General features: G+C 35.6%; 2 protein-coding genes across 7 annotated transcripts in view; one reads left to right on the top strand and one right to left on the bottom strand.

Moving 5' to 3' along the window:
• Positions 1 to 137: 137 nt before the first annotated feature.
• On the bottom strand, positions 138 to 6,938 carry tsnaxip1 (translin-associated factor X interacting protein 1). 3 transcript variants are annotated; one of them, XM_026287572.1, is made up of 17 exons: positions 6,784 to 6,938; positions 6,357 to 6,423; positions 6,126 to 6,220; positions 5,882 to 5,987; positions 5,116 to 5,209; positions 4,721 to 4,917; positions 3,988 to 4,135; positions 3,261 to 3,430; positions 2,943 to 3,014; positions 2,544 to 2,646; positions 2,347 to 2,462; positions 1,974 to 2,102; positions 1,715 to 1,873; positions 1,424 to 1,533; positions 1,214 to 1,337; positions 643 to 749; positions 138 to 503 (listed from the first exon to the last, which is right to left on the bottom strand). In XM_026287572.1, exons 1-17 carry the CDS (start codon positions 6,828 to 6,830, stop codon positions 311 to 313), a joined length of 2,037 nt encoding a protein of 678 aa, XP_026143357.1. In that variant the 5' UTR covers positions 6,831 to 6,938; the 3' UTR covers positions 138 to 310. The 3 variants fall into 3 exon arrangements, with proteins under 3 accessions (XP_026143357.1, XP_026143358.1, XP_026143359.1); XM_026287573.1 differs by having other exon boundaries at positions 4,000 to 4,135; XM_026287574.1 differs by lacking the exon at positions 1,715 to 1,873.
• A 791-nt stretch (positions 6,939 to 7,729) lies between these two features.
• The window catches only part of LOC113118422 (ran-binding protein 10), a 31,590-nt gene continuing 15,658 nt past the window's right edge, over positions 7,730 to 23,661 (top strand). The window contains exons 1-5 of one of the 4 annotated variants that reach the window (XM_026287569.1): positions 7,730 to 7,886; positions 14,778 to 14,889; positions 17,352 to 17,404; positions 20,998 to 21,165; positions 21,278 to 21,300. In XM_026287569.1, coding sequence (XP_026143354.1) covers positions 17,356 to 17,404; positions 20,998 to 21,165; positions 21,278 to 21,300 — 240 coding nt within the window. In that variant the 5' untranslated portion in view covers positions 7,730 to 7,886; positions 14,778 to 14,889; positions 17,352 to 17,355. Of the gene's footprint in view, positions 8,124 to 14,574; positions 14,596 to 14,777; positions 14,890 to 17,351; positions 17,405 to 20,997; positions 21,166 to 21,277; positions 21,301 to 23,661 lie in introns of those variants that run through there. The other 3 variants (XM_026287567.1, XM_026287568.1, XM_026287571.1) reach the window with 3 other exon arrangements.

Raw genomic sequence — 23,661 nt, 5'->3', positions numbered from 1 at the left:
TACAAAGGTGGAAAATTGCTAATAATAAATGACATTAATTCGTTACAAAAAACAAAAACGCAAATATATAAAAATGTACCATTTATTGATAATTATTAAGTAATCTATTACTATAAAGCAGCACGCAGAGACATTAGGCTACTTAAATCATTTTTAATTGTGTTATTCTTGATATGTGATTTATCTAATTATAAAACAAAATGCAAACCGTTAAAGTATTAAGGTATTTCTATACCCTAGTGCTATGCTTGGTTTATATATGTAGTGTGCTATAAAAAGATTGGAAATGTGCTTGACATAACAACTGTCATCACTTAGGCCCTGCCCTATTTACATGAGCCACAGAGAGACGCTGCAGCAAAACCTCCGTGTTCAAAGCTTGATCTTGTAATTCACACTCCTTTGTTTGAAAAGCTACACTTATATTCCAGTCCAGAGTTTCAGGATCCAGTGAGGGATCGATAATCTTGAAGGCAGTCCTGAGGTGCTCTGCATCCACTTCCCTAAATTGATGATATACAGAACAGGACAAAACTATGACAATATGATTATTGAAATCTAAAAAGGATTAGTTAAATGTGGCTTTTAATTGGAGATCTTTAATAACATTTTGTAAAGGATGGATAGATGATGATCTCTCACCCTTTGCCTTCTAGTTGCATTCTCAGCTCGCTGATGTACTGGAGTCTCTCAGCAGTAGCTTGTTTTTTAACTAGACTCAGGAATTCTTTGTGTCTTCCATCTGTGTCCTGGAGTGGAACAATGTGCACAAAGCATGATGTTCTCATATATTTATATACGGAGTGCCGTTTCAAAAGTTTTGGATTTTTATTTTATTTTTCTCTGAAGATATTAATACTTTTATTCAGCAAGGATGCATTCAATTGATCAAAAGACACAGTTAAGACATTTATACATTAACAAAAGATTTATTTTTCAAATAAATTTGTGTGATCACGTGACACTGAAGACTGATGTAATGGCTGCTGAAAACTCAGCTTTTCCATGAAAGGAATTTGTTTTACAATCAAATAGAAAGTTATTTTACATCATAATCTTATTTCCAATAATATTGTTTTTAATGCATATTTTAAGAAATATATGCAGCTTCGGTGAACATAAGAGACTTTTCAAAAACATTAACATATCTCATTAACCCAAACTTGGATACATTCAACTTCAATTAGGTTGTAGCCCAAAAATCCAAACTGACCTCTGTATAAAGTGTCTGATAAGCAATGCGCACTCCGTTACTCTTCAGCTCTGTCTGGGCCACCGCCAACAGCTCCTCTATGTCTTGATCTGCTTTCAGAGGGAAGGCCTTCCTCAATGCTTCACTGAAAATTAGCAAACATAATGTAATAATAATAATAATGATGACAATCATACATTTTCAACTGAGGAATTCAGAGTTTCTGCTCACCTAAATTCTAATACAGTTAGTGATCCGCATTGTGTTGTGTCACTTTGAATTAAAACCTTGAGCAAGTGAGACAACAGCTGAGTCTGTCCATGGTAGATACTCTCATCAACCTGCCACACAATTACAGTCAGCAACATTTAAATCATATATTATATCATATTATATTATATGATATAACATTTATATAACATTTGATATTCTGGGGGGGGGGGGGGGGGTCAGCTGAAAAACCTGCATTCATTGGACTTAATTGTTAATTTACATAAATTATTATTTAGATTAAGTGCAAACCTTCCCAATCAAGATGTCATTAAAAAGGCAAATGAGATCATCTTCAAGATTGTTCTGAATGCTTTCCATCAAGCTGTAAGCCCACTCTCCTGCCTTATCCTTATAATGTTCCACAAGATAGCTGTGAAGAAATGTCTGCAGATCTCTGACGTCATCATTCTCCATTGAAGAGAAAAGTGTGGAGAAATACAGCATTAAATACTCATAACTAGGGACTGTTTAAACAAATCAGGACAGGATATTGGTATGCCATACATACCTTTTCATTCTCTGAGGTTTTTTCCCTCCAGATGTCTTTAATAACTCTGACTACATCTGCTTTCTTGAGCTTAAGTTTCTTAAGTTTCCCATCATACTGTAGATAAATGGGGACATCACTGGATGTACCCTGTGAAAACAACTTTATTTCAGCCTAGCAAAGCTGGTGATATTCATTTATAGCCTTTATTTAGCATCTTATTTTTAATGCATTATTATATTTAGGCTTAAACAGATAAAATAGGTAAAAATCATAAACTTTTTTCATAAAAAAAATATATTTTCTGCAGTAATCCAAAAGCTTCCATGCTGGCGTATAAAAATATGCATCACTGCAGTGCTCTATTGCTAGTTTTGATGTTAAGAACACTTACAAGACCAGTGAAGAACTCATTTTGGCCATTCATCTGCTGCAGTAAGATCTCCATCCTCTTTTGACTGGATTGACCTTCAAAGAGCTCTTTACATCGCTCACTGCCTCCTAGTATGTCTACAACACACATTACAGAAGATTATCTCAAACAGAAGCTTAAAGAACATATGACAGCCTGGACAATTCAGATACTGTTACCTAAACACTGTTCCCAGTTTGGTCTAGGAGTTGTAACAATGTGTTTGTTATCAGAGCCATGTTGCAGCACAGACGGATTGGAGTGTAACACAGCAGGTGCTGACTGTTGATTAGAATAAGGTTTAGTAATCAGTTGAGTTTACGATTATTTATTTATCATTCTAGCCTAGGGCTATTCAAATCTTGTCCTGGAAGGCCAGTGCACTGCAGAGTTTAGCTCCAACCCTGATCAAACCCACCTACCTGTGATTTTCTAATGATCCCAAAGACATTGATTAACAGGCTCAGGTGTGTTCGATTAGGGTTGGAGTTAAACTCTGCAGTGCACTGGCCCTCCAGGACAAGATTTGAATAGCCCTGTTCTAGACCTCCTTGAAATCTGTTACTCTGCTCAAGTACCTGACGATGAACCTCAAGCAATGCGTCATACTCAGACTTTAACTGGTCAAAGTCTGTCTGTAAGGTTTCCAGCTAAAACATGGAAAGAAATCATATTCAATATTGTAATTAACTACATATCATTATTTCACTCTTGATGTTTAAGAGTTACTCTCTGGGGTGTTTGATGAATTTAATCAAATTGCAGCAATCAAACAGCAATCAAATTGCTGAACAGAATTATTCATTCATTTAAAAAAAAAACACTGACCCCAAACTTTTGAATCGTAATGTAGTAGATTTATAAAAAACGATAAAATTATATATTTTTCTCCATACCTTTATTAAAGTCTCCTCATGTATATGATTGAGGTTATCCCAGTCTCGTCGTGGGACCACATCACTGTATTCGGCTTGGAGGCGGTTAAGCTCAACTTGGACTTTGGTGAGGTCCTCTCTACACACCTGCAAAGCCATTTTCACCACCACAGGATCCTCAGATTCATCCTCTGAGAGGAACAAGCAAAGTTTCTGTCAAATCACCTCCTCACTACTCGACCTGCTGACTACTGCATCTCACTCCTGGCAAGCAAACCTCTGTGGAAAGCTCCAGCCAGGCTAATATAATAATCTTCAAAAATAAATAAACAATACAGCTTAGCTGTATTTATTGACTTTTGATGAGGTCCACACTGATTCCTTTGATCCACCCAGTTATCATCAGCAGAAAAATCCCTCTCTATGAATACTTTGGTTGTTATTTTCCACACACTAGCTATAACATAACTGCTGCACTAATGTATTTTTAAATGGCAATCACATTTTTTATTATCATATTTCTTATAGTGGAATTGTAATTTCAGGCAAAAAATTATAATAAATACACACAAAATGTAAAAGCGGGACACTGCTCACGTTTTGCTGGAAGAGTGACAAAGCTCTTAAATTTTGAGACAGGTGGTCACCCTACCACTGGCTCATTCTTCTCATACACTAAATTCCAGTAGTGAAATTTTTGTTTCCATGTTTGTTTATTGTTTTCAGAACTAATCGTCATTCGTGTAACCTTCAATATAACCTTCATTGTTATCATCATGTTCAGTGTCTTGGGTAGAGGTCATTGTGCTGATTCTGGTGATGAGCAGTTTTCGTGCATCACGTTCATCCCGGTATAGCTGATACTGGGTGGCCAGATCCTCTTTTAGGTGATCAACCTATGGGAGAGATACACGTGAGTTTGTGATTTATTATAGATTTACTATTGTCATATATGCTTTATGGAAGCAGCAGTGCTGTGATTGTTAACGGCAACTAAAATTAAAATATTAACAACTGTTTTCAGCAACTGAAATAAAGCTTAAATAAAGAATCTTATATAAAACCTTAGGGTTTAAAATATAAACCCTATATATATATATATATATATATTAGATAAAAGACATAAATTAACTAAAATGTAAGTACTAAAATGACTAAAACTGAAATAAGAATAAATTAAAGATAAATAAAAATTATTTAAACTGTATAAACTAATTTAAATTACAATAGCACATAACTGTGTTCAAATGTTAATAAGATGCTGAGAGAAACTCCAACATAATATGATTAATTTCTCATAGAGAATGGGATCATATGATTCCATATAAAAAGCTTTCCCATTGAGAGGTCATGCTTGTCATTAACCGATATACTGTACATTTGTCAAATACTGACGAAACATCCTTTAATCACTTAGAATAGTGACTAATCCAATGTAGCCAGATCTCTACAAAAGGAGAGACATAATAAATGAACTCCACCTGAATCTGCAGAGCAGTCTGTTGTCCTCTCATACTCTCGATGACACGCTGCAGGCGCAGACACTCTTTCTTCAGAGCTCTGAGCTCATCTCTTTCCTGTACTCTCTGATCCAGAATCCTCTTCTCACACTGTTCAGACACAAGCACCAGCTTTGCCCGCAACGGTTGCAGATCCCTGATCTGGTCACGAAGATGTGCTGGGAGAGACATTAACACTTTGTTTAGTGACATCACATCTATTATTTTCCTCATGACTTAATTTTGATCAATTGAGTTACATTAGCAATTTATTTGACATTATATTAAATAACTTAGTTAGCTACAGTATAATTAGGAACAAAAAACTATAAATGGTGGTAGCCTGCTAGAACAAATAATAAATAGATTGCACATACCTAATGTGATGTCATACTCATTTTTGATGGCAGAGAAAATAGGCTTATAGGTTTTAAATTCTTCAATTAAATATCCAAACACCTCCTGGAAAACCTTTGTAAGGCAGGGAAAAAGCAAGAAAATAGTTTCTTAAATAGTAGTATTGAAAATTACTTTTTAAATATATAATATATATATATATATATTTATTTATTATTATTTATTTTTTTGTGGATTGTTTGGACAGAGTTAAACATCCCTTTACTTGAAAGTAAGATGCAGTGTAATATATGTTGTCTGCTCTGTATACTAACTTTCTAAAGTTTTTTTAGAAGAAAGAAACTTACACTTCATTCAGAAACGATGCATTTAGAAAAAATAACAGTAAAGGCTTTCTTTAAAATTTATTTTTAAGAATTGTATTTCAAATAAATCCTACAAAAATATATATATATATATCAGAGTCTTCCACAAAAACATTGATAATAATAAGCAATATTTTTTTTAGCAGCGAATCAGCATAAGAATGATTTCTGAAGGATTATGTTACATTTTGTTAAGATCATGTGAACATTACATTTAAAAATGTATTAACATTGAAAAAAATTTTTTTATTGCATTATTTATGATTTTTTATATATGCAATATTTATTCTTTTTTATATTTGTTGTTTTATCAAGTAAATGCAAATCAAGTAAAAGAGATCTTTCAAAAACATAAAAAATCTTACAGACTTCAAACGTGTCTGCTAAAGAGTAAGAGACCATTACAAAGTGGGATATAAACCTGCAGTCTGAGCTCTTGGACTTTGAAGCCATGTGTGTCTAAAGCTTCTAATTCTCTCTTCAGATGAGACTCCAGCTGCTCTAAGAAACGAGGCTTGGTAAGAGATCTGCAGAACAACATATATGCAGACATAAGGATCAAAGTATGCAATGGGCATGGAAAAGTGTAGGGTAAAGGGTGACGTTTTACAACTACTGCAATGCTAGAATGGACACTGAGATGCTATGTATTGTGCTTGCCATACCCATGATGTTTTATTACTCTGGGCTTTTGGACAATTTGATTGGTAACTTCAGCAGGCCAGGATGAAAGGCTACCAGAGGTTTCCCCCGCATTGGTCTGAAAGAAATTAAAGTTTGGCATTATTTGGCATGTAATGATGGTGTCAAACACTACTAAATAATTCTCTTATCAGATATTTTAAATACTATCGAATATGAATTTCTATAATTAAATTAGCCAGTTTATAACTTACTTTTATAAACTTTGACTTAGATATCCCATTAGTAATGTGTCGCTGTGATCCTCTGCTAACAGAAAGACTTGGGAACAAACAGTGAACTTGGGTCAAACAGTGACAACAGACACTTCTACCAAAATATTATGTTTTTCTTATTATTTTTTCAAATATGTTAAAAGTTGTCACACGGCAGGCCTATTAACTCAACATTAGAAAATAATAAAGAAATGGCAATTATAGCAATACACAATTTACTTTATACTTATACGTTTACTTTAAATATATCTTGATGTAAAAATATTTTATTTGTCAGTTACACATTGACTAGCAGTGTCCTGCGTTCCTTAGTTACTGACTTCCACTGGTTTGTTTGGCTTAGGCAGTCATTTCTAGTTAGTGTATAAGCAACATTAACGATTCTAAAACTGTCTTTATATCTTGCCTTTCAGAGTGTAACAACGGTGGCAGCTGTAGGTCTTTCAGCGACATTTGGACGAATAAAAGGCTTGATAATAATACACAGCAAATTTATCAGCGAATGCTCAACCGAAACTTCAGCAGCGTGGCATTGTTTTTGTTTGGGAGGTGGTTGCTATGATACCGATGGACCCTAGGAAAGACCTTCCGTTTATAGGCGCCCAACTGTGTGCCTGTATAAACAATAACGTGACTTGTCGTCTAAAACATTATATGTGTCGCATTAAATTCGCGTGTATGTGTTAATATGTATGTACAATATTTGGTGAATATTTAAAAGGCTTACTTCGCTGGTATGATATAACATTTGTGTTTTTATTTATCACGGCAGTAAAGGCTAATGCGACTGGATTACACCACAGAGAGTGACTTGTTTTTCTAAACCCGTCTGTTATTTAGACTGTAGAGTGCTTAACTCGTTGAACAAAATGTCTTGTTAAGGTTAGATGTTTCCTTGCTTTTAAATTTTATGCACTTGTTTTTAACTGTAAACATATATTCCAAATAGAAACGTCCTAAAATGATTTTTTAAAGAAAAGGACAAAAACAACAACGTTCAATGAATTAACTCTTTATTTTAATAGTTTAACCAGGAAAAAAATGAGTACTATTAAGATTCATTTATTAAAGCAAACTACATCTTCACAGACCAACAGTGTAGGATAAGGATTACAAGAAGTATGTTACATAAAAAGATTAATGATATAGCAAACATGTAAGTTATTGAAATTGATTTCCATCATCACGTATTTGAAGAAATCCACTGGTTCGAGATGTAAAAAAAAACACGATTTACTTTCAATCTAAATCAAGTATATGCATGCTCAGACTATATAATTAGCAGTTGTGATAAAAACTACAAATCCTAGACTGCGTGTTACAACCCCTACATGGGTCGTGTAGTTAAAAGCACTTCCCTCGTGTGAGCAGTGTGCACTGCGCAGGGCTTTGTGTTCAACTACAGTACCCACACTCACTGTGGAGCGGCTGTGATCCGCGGATAGCTCACCACTGCTGTTCTCTCCTGAGTCTAGCGCTCTCTCCTTTTTAGCGGATTGGCAAAACAGGGTAGGATTACTTGAAGGAATACAAAAACATAAGCAAAAATGGCAGAGCTTGGAGCGGGGAGCCTGCTAACAGGAGATCCTGCTTTTAATTATCAAGAGCATGAGCTAAACGAGCGTTTGAAGCGGCTGTACCCGGCCGTGAATGAGGAAGAGACCCCCTTACCCCGATCTTGGAGCCCCAAGGATAAGTACAGCTACATCGGGCTCTCACAGAATAACCTGCGGGTGCATTACAAAGGTATACAGATGTGGCACGCGCTGAACTGTCAACCCGTAGGCCTTGGTTGGCTCGATGCGCTCGAATATGTGCAATCTCCCCGATCTAGTTTGAACTGCTTTTTTAGCGTCCCTTTTGCTTTGTTGCATAGAAAGAGAGAGGGATGTCAAAACTGGTTGACATTTAGCAAAACATCATGCCTGAATTCGGCTAGAGAGAGTAGCTTGGGGCATAAGCACGGTTGGGGAGTCTAGCTCTCGGACACCTAGTTTTACCTATTGCCATGGCAAGAACTTCAAATTATTGATTTGCCAAGCTTGTGGTTTGAACTCCATTTCGGTGAATTAGTTGAGGCTGGTGCTAGCTAGCCACGGCAGGGCAGTAAGGGCAGCTAAACAGCTACATCATTGCAATGAATTGTTTGGTAATTTACTCCGCATTGCATAAGTGTGTTTTGTTATCCGCTATCAGATGATTTATGCAAGGACACGCGCCGCTTCACCACGAAACAAATCGTTGAAAATGTTTTTGTTGCGTATTTGACGCACGAACATGTGCGTATTTCTGCTGACGAATGATTCGAATCTGAGCGAATATTTTCGAATCGCCGAATTGGTCATAATAATGAATTCGAATTCCAAAACACTAACTTTTAGCTGTTTAAACAGCTGTGGCGTTTCGAACGACCCAGTCGCCTCAGGGTGGTCTGTGAATCTACACATTGCAGATGTACTTTTTGTTTAACAACTATGCACATGCTTCTAGAGAATACATGATAAAGCAGTCTTTTTTTTAAGAACTAGCACTCACACGTTTTATATAAGCTTTTAGTGGGTATGTTTTAAAAATATTGCAGGCGAGTAATCCAACAGTGACTGCTGTCTTTTTAATTTCACTAGACGTACATTATTCTTGTCATCCATCCTGTAGTGACCTGTATATGTTTTATTAGTTTAGTACTTCTATATTATTTACAAGAACTTAGTCATTTGCACCTAGTCGCTGTCCCACTAGTGCCAATTAACTTAGGCCTATATGGTTCCTGGTAACAAATTACACGTTTTTGCCGTTGCATTCTATGGAAATCCGAAGTTTACATATCAACAGTCCATTCCTACTAATATGTAGTGTAATAGTTGCTGGTGTCTATTCCAGTTTACCAGTAATAATTCATTAAATGCTATTACTCCTTATTTATTTAGTTTGAACAATATAGTTGCTAGTATACTTTCTAGATTTCTGAAGGTGAGCTGATTAAATGCTTATTAGCATTTACTAAAAACAAACAAGTGTGCATTACAGTTAAGCCTACTTGTATGATATTTAATTGAACTATAAAGTAGCCATTAAAAGTAAATAAGTGATATTCCATGTCATAATATCAAAGAGCTCTTTTGTTGTAGCATGTATGTGAATGATTAGGTTTGTAAAAAGGCTTTATTGTGTTGTCTGAAATGTTATTGACATGTTCCCTGGTTATTTTTAGTTGAAGCACAAATGCTGTTATAAAGAGCCTAATTCTAATTTGATGTTATGCATCTTAAGGCCTGTTGTGCAATACTTTAGGACTGTTAAAATTTGAGGGTCACTGGTGTGTTGAATATAGCCTTTTTTTTTTCTTACATGTTGTGTTCTGTTTGACAGCTGTTTGTGTCAATGCTCAAGCCCAGTGGGAAGGTTATCCTTATAGTTTAGTTCATCCCCTTTGACACATCAGTGAACAACGATGCATTATTTTGGTAATATACACTGCTTTGTGTCTGTGCAAACTTGTACCTCATTGGCAACTATCTCATTCCAGGCTACGGGTTTGTTTACCACTTCATATGTTAGGGGATGTTTGCCAAGAATTTGATTTTTAAGAGTCAGATGATATTGATATACTCGTATTGATTTCTTTCCTTGTTAAGGATCTTTGTTTCTTTATGTTCTGTCAGCCTGACTGATTTGGTCCGTTTATCCTCAAAGCAGGATTGCAGTGATTAGATTAGGATCAAACAAAGGCTTGTTGGTATAATCTAGAGTCATTATATATATCTTGTAGCAGTATATTTAAAGCAGCTCCAGTTAATGATTTAACCTGCAGTCTATTAACCTTCAGTGCTATTTTGGCCAGTGTACCAGATTCTGTTTCTGTGGACTGAATTTTAGGTAACACCATGTTTCTGTCAAGTAAAGACACTAGATATATGCTGTCAAATAGTGTGATGAAAATCTGTGCAATGTTTATGTTACATTGTGGCCCACATGGCTCTCCATCTTTATTTAGGAAGCATGTAAAACATTGTCAAGCCTTTGCATGATGAAACGAGGGGAAAAGACACCAGAGGCTCATTTTCTAGCTTTGTTCCCAGTGTGGACCTCATTTTACTCATCGTCACACTGACAAGGACGTGAGCCTGTTAATGGGGAGATAAAATGTGACTTTTGCAGCACTACACCCATGCAGATATTATTTTTACACCACCTCCTGTGAGAAGATTAATGATAAAGATAAATAGATACAGATAGATTAGCATAGCTTGGATTGATTTTTGTGGTTTGGTGGGCCGCTGTCCATTTTCTGTCTAGGCAGTTGGACGGTGTTTCCTTTAAGCTCATTGTAATGTTTGCCTATAGAGGGCTTTTGCCCGTCTGAGGAGCCAATCATGCATGTTCAGTCGGTGCGGTGACATCACCAGATTGTGTTAATTTCCCCCAGTGTCTTTGTGAAGCTGTGAAACCCTGTTTGCTAACACTAGCACAACGCTCCCAATCTTCTCTCCCTGTGTCTTTGTTCTATCATATTGTAGATTTTTTTCTTTTTTTCTTTTTTTTTGCTGCTTCGCTGATGTTATTATGGGTGCCTGCTGTAGCCTTATACAGCTCTCACCATTTTGCTTCGATGTTTTGACAGAGAAACCCTTAACTATGAAAATGAGCTTTAGCAGAGAGCAGTGCAATTTTGTGGTGGTGATTGATATTTTATGAATGTTTATATGAGTGAATGAATAACATACATTTTTTCTTTATTTTTATATTCATTAGAAATTAATATAATAGAAATTAATAACAATTTCAGTCATATTTCAACCCAGATCAGAAAGAAAATTAAGAAATAGTATTTACTTGTGTAAATAAAATATAGTTTGTTTGCATTGTGATATTATTATTATTATTATTATTATTATTATTATTTTCAGCTTTTCATCAGCTTGACGCATTTTGACATTTATTTTAACGACAATTAAAATCGCGATTAAAAAGGAAGTAGCAACAGATTTTTTTGTATATTGTGCAATTCTGTAAATTTATGGGAGAAGAGAATTTAAATGAATCACGCAATGCAATTTACTTATGTTTGGGCTCGTCAAACGTCATTATCGTCGTTATTTTATGCCCAAATATGCATGTCTTAAAGCAGGTGCTAATTTATGCTGCTCTTGGTAGATTGCGCTGGTCATTATTACAGATCAAGTAGACTGATAACTGATAATTTGAACCAATATATATGTCAGGTGTAAAAAAAATTAGTTAATTTAAAAATTAAAAGTAACAAGGCCATGCCAAAACTTTCTTTAAATGCTTTTTTAAAATGACCGATACCGATAACCATAAAAATACTTAATATCGGTGCCGATCATCGGTTGACCCCTGCGCTCGGCATATACAGTATTATCACAGTTTGTGCTTGTTAGACAAGCTAATTTCAAGTTAATATGTGCAGAGTCCTGGACATAACGTGGATGAAAAATGAAAGATATTGTGGCCACAAATCAAAAATTTGTTCATGTAGAACTGTCAATTGCTTTGGAATATTGTTAGAAAAAAAGATCTCAGACAAGAGGTGGGTTCTGTCCTATTCACACTGCTCTCTCAAAGCGCAGAGCAGGATATATGATGATACCTAAAATTCAGTCTACAGAAACAGAATCTTCTACACTGGCTAAAATATCACAGAAGGTTAATAGACTGCAGGTTAAATCAAACATATCTTTCTGGGGAAACACAATTATCTTTATAGATACTTAATTTTCTATTGCTTTCCATGTACAGGGATAAATGCTGTATTGTTTCTATTTTAATGCCCTTTTAAAGTTTGAAATTATAGTAAGTCTGATTAAAATCACAGTTTATACATTGTGAATACACTGAATGTATATAGGATGCTGGAGGAGCATGAAATATGACCTGGATATTTTTTGACAGTCAGTCACTGACAACTATCAAAATCATTCTATATTATGTTTGTTTCTTGTTTTGAATTCAAAATTTAAATAAGCCTATGTGATTTTTCTTAACCATTTTAAAAAACATTTACCTGAAAAAAGAAAACTGTTTGAAGCTCTTGCATTACCTCACATGTCGTTTGATGTAATGTAAAATTGCCTGTAAACACCCACAATATTTTTATGAGATTGACTCTTGTCAAGTCTCAAAATTATATAGTTGTGTCCTAAAGGGATTATTGGCTCTTCCTTTACAAAATTAGAAAAATGAGGCATGTAAATAAAATAGAATAAAATATGTCCTACACTGGATTAGAGCAGCACTGCAAGATGCAGCAGACTTATGATTATGCACTGCAGAGGAGGACTCTGTATGAAAGCCATTTGTGTTTTGTGCATTAAACATGTTTGACAGAGAAATAGAGGGAGGGAGGGACAGACAGACGAGCAACTAAAGAAGGAGAGAATCACCCAGGGTCCTCTTGCTGTTCTGTGCTCCTAGAATGGTTTGGTCATGGCATGATGTATAAATAGATTGAGTGTGTGAGCAAGGGGCGGAGAAGAGCGTGCACACATATGTGCGTTTATGGTGTGTGTGTGTGTGTTGAGAGCGAGTTGGGGATTTGGACATACAGGGTCGTCTGCCTTTACTCTGGTTGTATGAGCCATGGATATAAATAGACGTTGTCTGTGTTCTTGATTTATGAATGCTTCTCTGAGTTTGGCAGACAAACATATTGTGACTTCCTAGCAGAACTTGGAAAGCTAAAAATGAGTGATTAATACTATTACAGTAATCAGAGATGATGATAATGAAGAATACATATGCTAAGTACACTATTATTATTATTTTTCAAAACACATACACCGTGACCAGATCCTGCAGTTAAACTTTGGATGAGGGTTATGTTACAGTTCTGGGGCACACAAACACAAAGATACGGCAAATTGTCTGTATTCATGCACACGGATGGGTTAAACATGAGATTTTGGAAGTGTAGTGAAGTTGAATGAATGGTTGGCTCAGGAGGAAGGCCTGGCCTCACAGAATCTATTACTGTGTGTCCATTAATGCTGCCAGGTGTTACAACCTGCAGGAAACTGGATTAGGAGATTGGAGCACATTGCTATGGTACATAGAGGCTTAGATGACAATGACACTCACCGACTTCCTTTCTCACACTTGTATTGAGAAGAATTGAAGCTATAGCGTGCATTAGAGGTTAACTTTAAAGACAACATTAAGTGGAGTAGTTCAATTTCAGTTTGACTTGTTGAGTAAAGCGGTATGAGAATTTATTCAACCATAAGGTAGGCTATAATCATGAAAGTGGATTTGCCAGATGGACCTTTGCATCTGAAGGGGCGGAGCTAAAACAAAGGGCTTGATGATGTCAGCAGAGGACGAAAGTCTTTTTTAGAAGATGTTAAAACATTTTTTTTCTCTCTGAAGTAGACACTGATTAAATCATTTACTTTAAGACTTCAAAAGTCTCTTAAAAACAGTCATATTGTTTTCATGCTGACTTTATGGAACTGGGAATTTTTAAAGGTGCGGTATATAATTTCTGCCCTCTAAAACGCACTAAATGGAAATGCAAAAATGATTCCTTCCAAACTGGTTTCATCTACAAACACACTGTAGACAGGGAGTGTGCTCACAAACATTTAGTCCCACCACAAACCCATGCCATTGGTTGAGCCGAAAGGTGACATGTCCCGGACCACTCAAATAAACAGAGCAATGTTTTACACTTTTACACTGTTTACACTCTTTGTGAATACAACCTCAGCTTAATTATAGATCTCTCTGCGCATCAAAATGGGTTAGGAGGGAGTATTTCAACATTAAGAAGAATTACTTAAAGATATACTTCACTCAGAAAGGAAAATTCTGTTATTTACTCACCCTCCCGTCATCCAAACTTGAATGACTTTCTCTCATCAGTAGAACACAGAAGACAACACGGCAGCATTTTTGTAACCAAACAGATTTGGTAACCTTTAACTTCCATTGTACTGAGAGAAGACATTTCTCAAACTATGTTATTTTGTGTTCGGCAGAAGAAAGAAATTCACACGTTTGAAACAAAATGAGGGTGTTTAAATGATGGCTGTATTGTAATTTTGAGGTGGACTAACATTGTTTTTCTTTGGTGCTTTTGAAAGCAGTAGAACCTGTCTCATGTTGGTGATGGTCTGGAGAACTGTGGGAATGAGAGTTAGAAGGAAGCCCAGTATAGTTGGTTTTGGATTCACCTGACCCCTATTGGACATTTAGACTTGTAGGTTGTTTACATAAGCATTTAAAATGGGCTGTTGTCATCAACCTTCATGACCTATCCTTAGCTGTGTGTGTGCCCTAAAAATTTCTCTGAACCTTGTTATTTAGGTCGACTGGCATCTGTACCAGAGGGGGTGTTTGGTCAGTGACTCATTTCCCCTCAATGTTTCCGTTTTGCTTTAGGCCACGGAAAAAACCACAAAGATGCAGCATCTGTACGGGCCATCCATCCTATTCCTGCCGCTTGTGGCATCTACTACTTTGAGGTAAAGATCGTAAGCAAAGGAAGGGATGGGTAAGTGCAAACAGCTTCTGGTTGGTGGCATTTCTGTACAGTGTTTTACTGAGAGAAAGTTGCATCACTGGTAAAATTGGAAGACAAAAGGTATCTGTTTTTACATATAGTAGGGATAATAATCCTGAAAGCACATTGAACATTTTAGGACTTAGAAAAAAATAAAATAAATAACGATAAAATTAATGAGTAATATTTCATAAATCACCTAGTAAATTTGTGACATTGGTCATGTGACTCCTTGAACAGATGTTTAGGTGTTCTTGATAATTCTTCGGTGTTCTTGAAAATCAAATCATGCTGCGAAAACATGATCATGTAAGTTTTACACAAACTTGTGGAGTTCATGTAGCTTGAGTTCAGCCATCAATAAAGCAAAATGACAAACTGAAATGCCTCGTTTCCACTGAGGTGTCCCGGAACAATTGTGCCAGGAACTTTTTTTCTCGGGAACTATTGTCCCCAAAAGATCTGTTGCTTTCTGAATTTCCCCCGCGGTCTAAAGTACCGTGAAGATTAGGACAATAGTCTCATGATGTAGATCTGCACGCATTTCTGAATACAAAGTATGGAAATTTCGGACTTGCATCCTCAGTAGTTCGGATTTCGTGAGTTTGACTCGGGAGTGTGAACAGAAGCGTATTTGATAACGTCAGCTCACCTTGGTTACTGCTATTTTCCTCGCTGTATATTTACAATAAAATGAAATTTGATATAAAATACCACTGCCTCGTTTCTTTTTAATTTAAAACTATTAATTGCCGCAGAAATGTAGTGCAGGGAAATGTGTATATATACAGCCTACACAGCACAATGAAACTAAATATTATATCAATTGCCTCTTTTTATTTTCTTTTTAACATTAATGGATAAATTGAATAAAGAGCAAACTTATGTTTAACCACTAAAGAGATATCAGCGCCAGCGGCAAATGTCAGAAGGACAAGCCAAGGTGAGACTGCTCTAGGCCGATACATGAACACTGAGCTCCCGCTGATCGCGTGGGGCTGATCGTCTCCAAAATCCGCTAAACATTTTTAAATAGGCACTGTCTTTATAAATAAACCACAGATTTGAGTTTTAAACAACTACATTCTTGCCTGAAATACTTTTAAAACTACATTTCATAACACAATAACAGTAATATTTTGAAAATTATCTGAATAAATGGTAGTTTAAATCACAACGCTGCGTGAACTCAACCAATCAGCATGCTCAGCACCTAAGCCCCGCCCCTGAAAGTACCCAGAACTTTATTTAGATCCTGGTTCCTGCGGTGGAAACACACTGAGTACCAGCCCAAAGTCCCTAGCTCCTGGGTGAAGTACCAGTGGTGGAAATGTGGCTAAATTCATGTAAAGCACAGTGTCCGAATGGTAATTGCTGTGAAACACTGACCTTGCATCATGCTTGAGTCACTAGTTGGTAACTATTTGTCATGCCTTCAGTTTGAAGATGTCATTGTCCAAAAATAAATGGAAAATTGTTCCACCCTTTCCTGTCACCACTTAGCAATATGATTACTAAATATATTCCTGCTGGATCACTCATGTTCTATTAGGCCATCTAACTGCAACTCACAGATCATTCCTAAAACAGTTGAAAAGTGCAGAGTCATCCTTTAGTCACTGTGGTCCAAGCCTGTGAAACTCTCTCTTAGGACTCACTTAGCACTTATAAAAAGTTTCCCAAAATACCTTATACTCAGTTTAGTCACCAATTTAATTATTTCAGTTCAATGAATTTGATTGTGCACTTATTTTGTTAGGGTGCAGTCACATTTATGTATTATTTGGTGAATTTTCATGGGCAAAATTTTGTGATGGTAAAAGATTTCACCACACAGATTTCACAACAGGTTCAAATTGGTCACATATTTACTGCATGTTGACCAAAAGAATTACATTTCTGCAAACTTTTGTGGGCTATTGTCAGTAGTGTAAAGCACAGCTAACACAAAAGTGCTTCTGTGTGAACCTTGCTTTATACATCTCTACACTATTGATGATAGACCCTGGACCCTTTTTTGCGCACACAACTTCGAAGAAATCATTATCAGATTATTACTGCAAATTATTGTAGGTTTGCGTCATATTCTGAGTTTGCATTTCAATGTTTTAATTAATTTGGATGAATATTAAATCAGTTTTTTTGCGAGTGGGAAGAATTAATGTACATTCACATTTAGTCTAGAACTACATCATGTTCAAACAGTGCACAGAACACTTCTGTACTTTCGATTTGTCCCAATATTGACACGGGAGTCGTTTCAGTCAATAAATAAAAAAACTAAGTAAATGGTGTTACTTTACTAGTTACTTGAAAAAAGTTATCTGATTACGTAACTTGCGTTATTTGTAATGTGTTACCCTCAACACTGGAATTAAATGCAGTTTCATTGTTTATCAGAGGCCTTATTTGTAGTAAAGATAACATTTGTCCTCTCTCATTGGTGTTTGCAGGTACATGGGAATTGGACTTTCTGCCCAGGGGGTCAACATGAACAGACTGCCTGGTGAGTAAGTGTGTGTGCGTGTGTGTGTTTGTGCTTGTATTTACACTAAAGGGATGAGCAGTTCACCATGGGTCTTTGGGTTACTAAAGAGAGGGTGAGGTTCTGTAGCCCACAAAAAGGCAATTTAAAAAGTAACTTTATTAGGTTACTTATTAGGTGTGTTTAAGTAAAAAAGATATGGTGTTTATAACACGTTTTAATTCTGGCAGAACATTAAAGAAAAAAATTAGGTAGGGACTTGATTTCATCCATTGGGAATGATTGGATTGTGAAAAGTGGGTGTTGCATGCCAAAATGGAGTCAGGCGATTGGAGAGAGCCAAAAATGAGATGTAAAGTTGTTTTAGGAAGAAGAGCTTTGAAGATTAAAAGAAAAGTTATTACATTTTGATTAAAGATTATGGAGACAGTTTTTTTTTTTTTTTTTGCACTGATGAATCCTTTCATGAAAAGGCCAACTCTGACTTTTTACGATTCACTTTTGGTTATAGTCTTGTAGCCTAAGACCATTTGTCTTCTGCTTTTTACCAACTTGCACTTTTTAATATCTTTCTATCACACTAAGACTGTAATTCAGGCTGGGAACTGGCCTCAACATGTCCTGAAGAACACTTGCTGTGGGAATTACCTTACAAATGCACAGACATCTCAGGGCTTTTTCTTGCTGTGCACCTCAATCTCAGGAAATAACTTTTTTTTTCTTCGTTTTTTTTTTACTCAAAGGAAAGGAGACCTAGATCTCATTATTGGTTTTCCTCAATGGATTTTACCTGGCATCCAGAATGTTCTGAGATCACAAAACCATGTCATAATTGCTCATAGCTAAAAGCTGATTCATTCACACACTAGAGGACTTCAAGCTGCTACTGGACCAGTTCATTTACATGACTAGCTGCAATGAAAAATTACACAATAACCAAACATAATCCAGTTTCAATGCAAAAACCAACTGAAATGTGCTTGCATTATCATAATCAAGGATGTCAAATAGAACATGTGACTGGATATTTTGACTATAGTATGTGGAACACACTCCTATACACAATATTTGGAATTTGAAAAATCTTTATCCTATCAGTTTGCTCATGTTTGATTTGATAATGCAAAGTTAATACAATTTAAAAGTAATTTAATAGTAAGACATATTCTATTTAAAACAAAATTTGTTGCTAAATTAAACATCAAATTGAACAGGTGGTGTGAATATGTTTAGCTTATGTTAAGTTGACACTAATTAAGATTTAATATGACCGGCAAACATGAGTTTAGTGACCTGTTTTGAATAATATTCAATCACATCTTAATGTAGAAACATAACATTTTGTATTAACCCTCTCTTTTATCTGTAAAAAGTAAAGTATTTTTAGCAGTTCTTCAGAAATCATTCAAATTTGCAGATTTTTTTTTTTTTGCCGATTAATATTTTTTGTGGAACCGTCATGCATTTATTTTCAGGATTCTTTGATAAAGGACAGCAATTTATTGGAAATAGAAATTGACCCCAAATTTAACGTTTGTTAGATAAGCCCATAAGAGAAAGGCCTGTATGTAGAAATGGAAAGAGCAGTTTTGGGCACAGTTGGGTTCATGTCACTCTCCTGTGACCTCTCTGACCAATCAAGTGACTTTGTCAATTGCTTGTTAGCTTCTATACTGTGCCCGAGGCCTTTGAAACGCTTCGGAGCAATCCAGCCAATTCGGCATGTGCGTGCTGACTACAACTTGTGTGTTTACTGACCCCTGTACTCTCTTCATGAACCACTCTTTGTCTCGGAGTGCTTTGGAATACAGTGGAATGTAGACAAACGCATGCAGAGCGGCCAATGTATTTTCTGGTGTGTTTAGTGCCTACAGCCAACAGCATGATATTCTTGCTCTGGTTGTAGGTGCTTCCTTGACTAGAGTTGGGATGCTGTAACGTATGTTAAGATCAGGTCGCTGGATTAGTGCTAGAGTTTATGCTGGCAAATTCATCTTTCTTTTAGGTCTGAGGTTACATTTTTGGTATTTTGTTATTGTGTGTTATAAAACAAAGCTGGTTTATTGGAAAAAATTAGATGTTAGAAAATAAAGATGATTTTTTTTTCCCTCAAAGTAATTTAATATATAAGCAATAAAAATATAATATATTAATATAATATAATGTAATAAGTATAAATAATACAAATAAATGTAATGATAGTTATAACAAATTTAAACTATTCATTTTATTTCATTTTATGTATGTTTTATACGTGTGTGCACACATACACACATACACAGAGACATTTTATAAAATATGTATGTTACAAAATATTTGTATATACATTTTTATAACATTTATGTATACATGTTTTTTTACGTGTGCGTGCACACACACACACACACACACACACATAAATATCATTGTTAGTTTATAATGTCTTTAATCTCTGCTTTTTTCCTCTTTAGTTCACTTGCTTTTTGCAATTAACTATCCCATAATTCCAAAACAAAACACTTATATCAGTAGAAGTTACTTATGAGAATGTATGGTGCATTGGGACATTGTATATTTGCATGTGTGGTATGTGTGCAATTTGAGTGTAATGGTTTTATATGCCCCTGCTGACCTCCGTGTCTCTGATCCCATACTGGAGTTCTGCCCGTGTCATTAGCATGAAGGGAACACTGAGCTCTGCTTTAGGAGTAATATCCCTGCCCACATTGCTCTGCAGATTAATCTAATACCACACAACAGCCACCGATTTACTTCCTCATTTTTTCAATTCGTTTTGCATCTGTTCAGTCTGTCATTCACAGAATGCACTTGTTTACTCCTTTTTACGTAGTGACTATAAATATAATTGCTTACGCAATACAATTTTTTTTATCATGTACTAATCATGATTGCCTGCCAGCATTCAGGTTTTGAGTCAGATCAAACCGGTCAGTGATGCAGACGGACTCCTCCTCTTGGTGGTTTGAGGCAGTGCGAGGTTTAATGAATTGTTCAAATGGTCTTGTAAAATTTAGCTGCCCACCAAAAGAGGTATTTTCTTCATGCCATAAAACCCAAACTAAATGCAGTGCTGGTTTCAGAACAGCCAAAAAGCCAACTTCTGCTCAGCAGGACCCTCATCATGCGTTGCGGTCAGGACCTAAGTATGTTTTTGCTGTGGGCCACCCTTATAATTTTCCAAAGTCCTGCTGCCTATCCTGCAAGGGTCCACCACTTATTTATTTTCTGCACAATTATGGGAATGGTGCTCATAATTTATGTAAGAAGCAGTATTTTATGATGCTGTAGACCAGATGGCATATCAAACGCTGCAGGCTTAGGATCAGCTTCGACTCATCCTGTCTCTATCAGTACAGAGGCAGAAACAAGATTTCTTATTAGCAGGTGAAATCTGTGCCGTCCTAGATCTCTACAGAAGTTAAACACCATTGTTGACATCCCATGCATATTCGATTATTACATACTTTGACTAATTTGCTTATGCTCTCAGCTTCCAATAATAGTGTAGTAGTGTCATTGCTCTCTAAAATAGTTTACATCACTGCAGGAAATGTATCTTTTGAATCCAGGTGATTCCCATTTTAACTATTGTATTTCTCTCTCTCTCACCTCAGGTTGGGACAAGCACTCCTATGGTTATCATGGTGACGACGGACACTCCTTTTGCTCCTCAGGGACTGGCCAACCATATGGCCCAACCTTCACAACGGGCGACGTCATTGGCTGCTGCGTGAACCTCATCAATAACACATGCTTTTACACCAAGAATGGGCAGAGTTTAGGTAATAATTTAATGAAATATTGTTTAAGCAAGTGAAAGTTTTTGAAACTTGTCTTTTGTAATTTTAGAATACACAATACAAAGCAGTTCTGTTTTTTTTTTTTTCTCTCCAGGTGTGGCTTTCACAGATCTCCCAGTAAGTGAAACACGCATATCTCAAACAGTGTAATCTAAAACTCAAAAAAAAAAAAAAAATGTATGTGTATATATATATATATATATATATATATATATATATATATATATATATATATATATATATATATGCATATCTCAAACAGTGTAATCTAAAACTCAAAAAAAAAAAAAAATGTGTGTGTATATATATATATATATATATATATATATATATATATATATATATATATATATATATATATATATATATATATATATATATATATATATATATATATTGGGGTGTAAAGATTCGCGCCTTCGTATTGAACCGTTCGGTACGAGGCTTTCGGTTCGGTACGTGGTATGCACTATGTACTGAACGGTTCGTTGGACTAATTACTTACATTTGGAAAAACAAATTGTGAAATATAATGATATGCGTTCAACAAGGTAGCCCAATAACCCAAATGACGTAACAGGCATCTTGTGTGAAGGATCCTTTGGCCATTTTCCAATGAGCCTTCTGCACGTACTGAGTGAGCGAGCGCCTTACTCTATAGTGGAAAACGCAGGTTTTAAGAACATGCTTAATGTAATTGAGCCCCTTTACAATATTCCTTCACGAGCCCATTTCAGCCAGACCGTAATTCCTGCTTTGTTCCAAAAAACATAAGCCCTATAGAGAACCAATTGAGTAAAAACACACTCAATATAAAGAGTTATAGAGTTCCATATAAAAAGTTACATCTTTGTATTTGTTTATAACTACTACAACAATATAATATTTTCATTTTTTTTTTTTTTATAAGGAGCTGTTTTTGTTTATACAGTATGCTGCTAAGAAAACACCATAGAATATGGGTAAAGAATAGCTCCATCATTTTTCAATGTAAAAAATAAAAAAAACATACTTTGTTAGTTTTAATAAATAAATTTTTTTTTAAAAATCAAGGAAATTTATCTGCCAATTTTTTATTTTTGCTGTATCTAAAACATACCGAACCGAACCGTGACACCAGTGAATCGTATCGAACCGAACCGTGAATTTTGTGAACCGTTACACCCCTAATATAATATTAAAGTATGTACTTAAATAAAACTAAAATATATTAAAATTAGTGGTGGGCCGTTATCGGTGTTAACGCGAGACTCTTATCGGGCGATTAAAAAAAAATATTGCCGTTAATCTATTCTCAAAGTTGGGTTGGGAGCTGGGTCTAGGTGAGCTATGATGACTTTCACCTTGATATTTTATATAACCGACTGGTTGAGGCCAGCCTAAAAAGATGCTCAGGACAGTTGACGGGCCATTGCTGCGCATCGTCACGAAAGCTTATCTTTTTCACGTGTTTTTACGCCGTACCGCTTGTCGATTTAAACATTAAAGCATCCAAACACGAGACGCAGAAAAGCTGAACGAAGTAGCTGGTTACTCGCGCGCTGTGTTCAGTGTGGAGAGAAAGAGAGAGCTGCGTATCACGGACAGCAACACTGAACCGTGCTGTCTTCTGCGAAGAGAAAAGCGTCTCAAAACACATGAACATCGAATTTGCTTATTTTTGCTCTTGTGCCGACAAATACATTCCAAAATATCCACCTTGGAAATTATGCTCGAAAAAACTGTCAGTTATTTCTTAAGTGAAAGTAAACAGTTGAGGAAAAAAATGGGATGTGTATTATATTGGATGCGTTCATGGTCTCTTAATCCAAGAAAATGAAAATCACTCACCGCTCTTGATTGAATCACTTTGTAGTTTTAACAGTCAAACCAAAAATTATTCAGACACCAGATATAATTTTTGATATATATAGCAACACTGTAATAATTTGAGAAATGTTGAAGGTGTCTGAATAAATGTAGGTTTGATTGTATATTTCATTTTACATTGAAAACTATCCAGTGCTATTTTACATTTAATTATTTGGTTTCTGTACCTTGACGCCTACAAACTTGAAAAAAACTTAAACATTGGTGTGAAACAGGCGTAATTGCACCTTGTGCAATGTGGAATTAGTTTACATCTTTTTCAAGCACTTTGTAATTCATTTTGGAAACAGGAGATGAGCCCCTTTTCTAATGCACCACCTAGCTTGATAAACCCCTTCTCAAAGACTTACTGTTTGTCAATTTTATTTGAATAGCACACATATTCTGAATGCCTTCGGCAGAATTCAAATGAGCCATTTTAATATAGTTTAATTTCAAGATCACAGTGAGATTAATCTAGATTAAAAAAATTTATCTATGTCCACCACTAATTAAAATAGAAAAAATAATGACAAAAGTACACAACAAAAAATTTAATAAACATAATATTTACTAGTATATAAATAATAATAAAAAAAGGAAAATGAAAATGTTTGTATTGTAAAATCT

This window comes from Carassius auratus, chromosome 18 (genome assembly GCF_003368295.1).
Source record: "Carassius auratus strain Wakin chromosome 18, ASM336829v1, whole genome shotgun sequence".
Lineage (NCBI taxonomy): Eukaryota > Metazoa > Chordata > Actinopteri > Cypriniformes > Cyprinidae > Carassius > Carassius auratus.
The sequence above is the reverse complement of the archived record's forward strand: the minus strand, read 5'-3'. Positions and strand labels throughout refer to the sequence as shown.

Excerpts from the sequence above, each read along its gene's own strand:
- tsnaxip1 (XM_026287572.1), bottom strand. The coding sequence starts at position 6,830 with ATGTCGCTGAAAGACCTACAGCTGCCACCGTTGTTACACTCTGAAAG. Across the intron at positions 4,918-5,115 it reads TGAGTATGACATCACATTAG|CACATCTTCGTGACCAGATC; the intron begins GTATGTGCAATC and ends TGTCTCTCCCAG. Across the intron at positions 1,874-1,973 it reads AAACCTCAGAGAATGAAAAG|AATGATGACGTCAGAGATCT; the intron begins GTATGTATGGCA and ends TCTTCAATGGAG.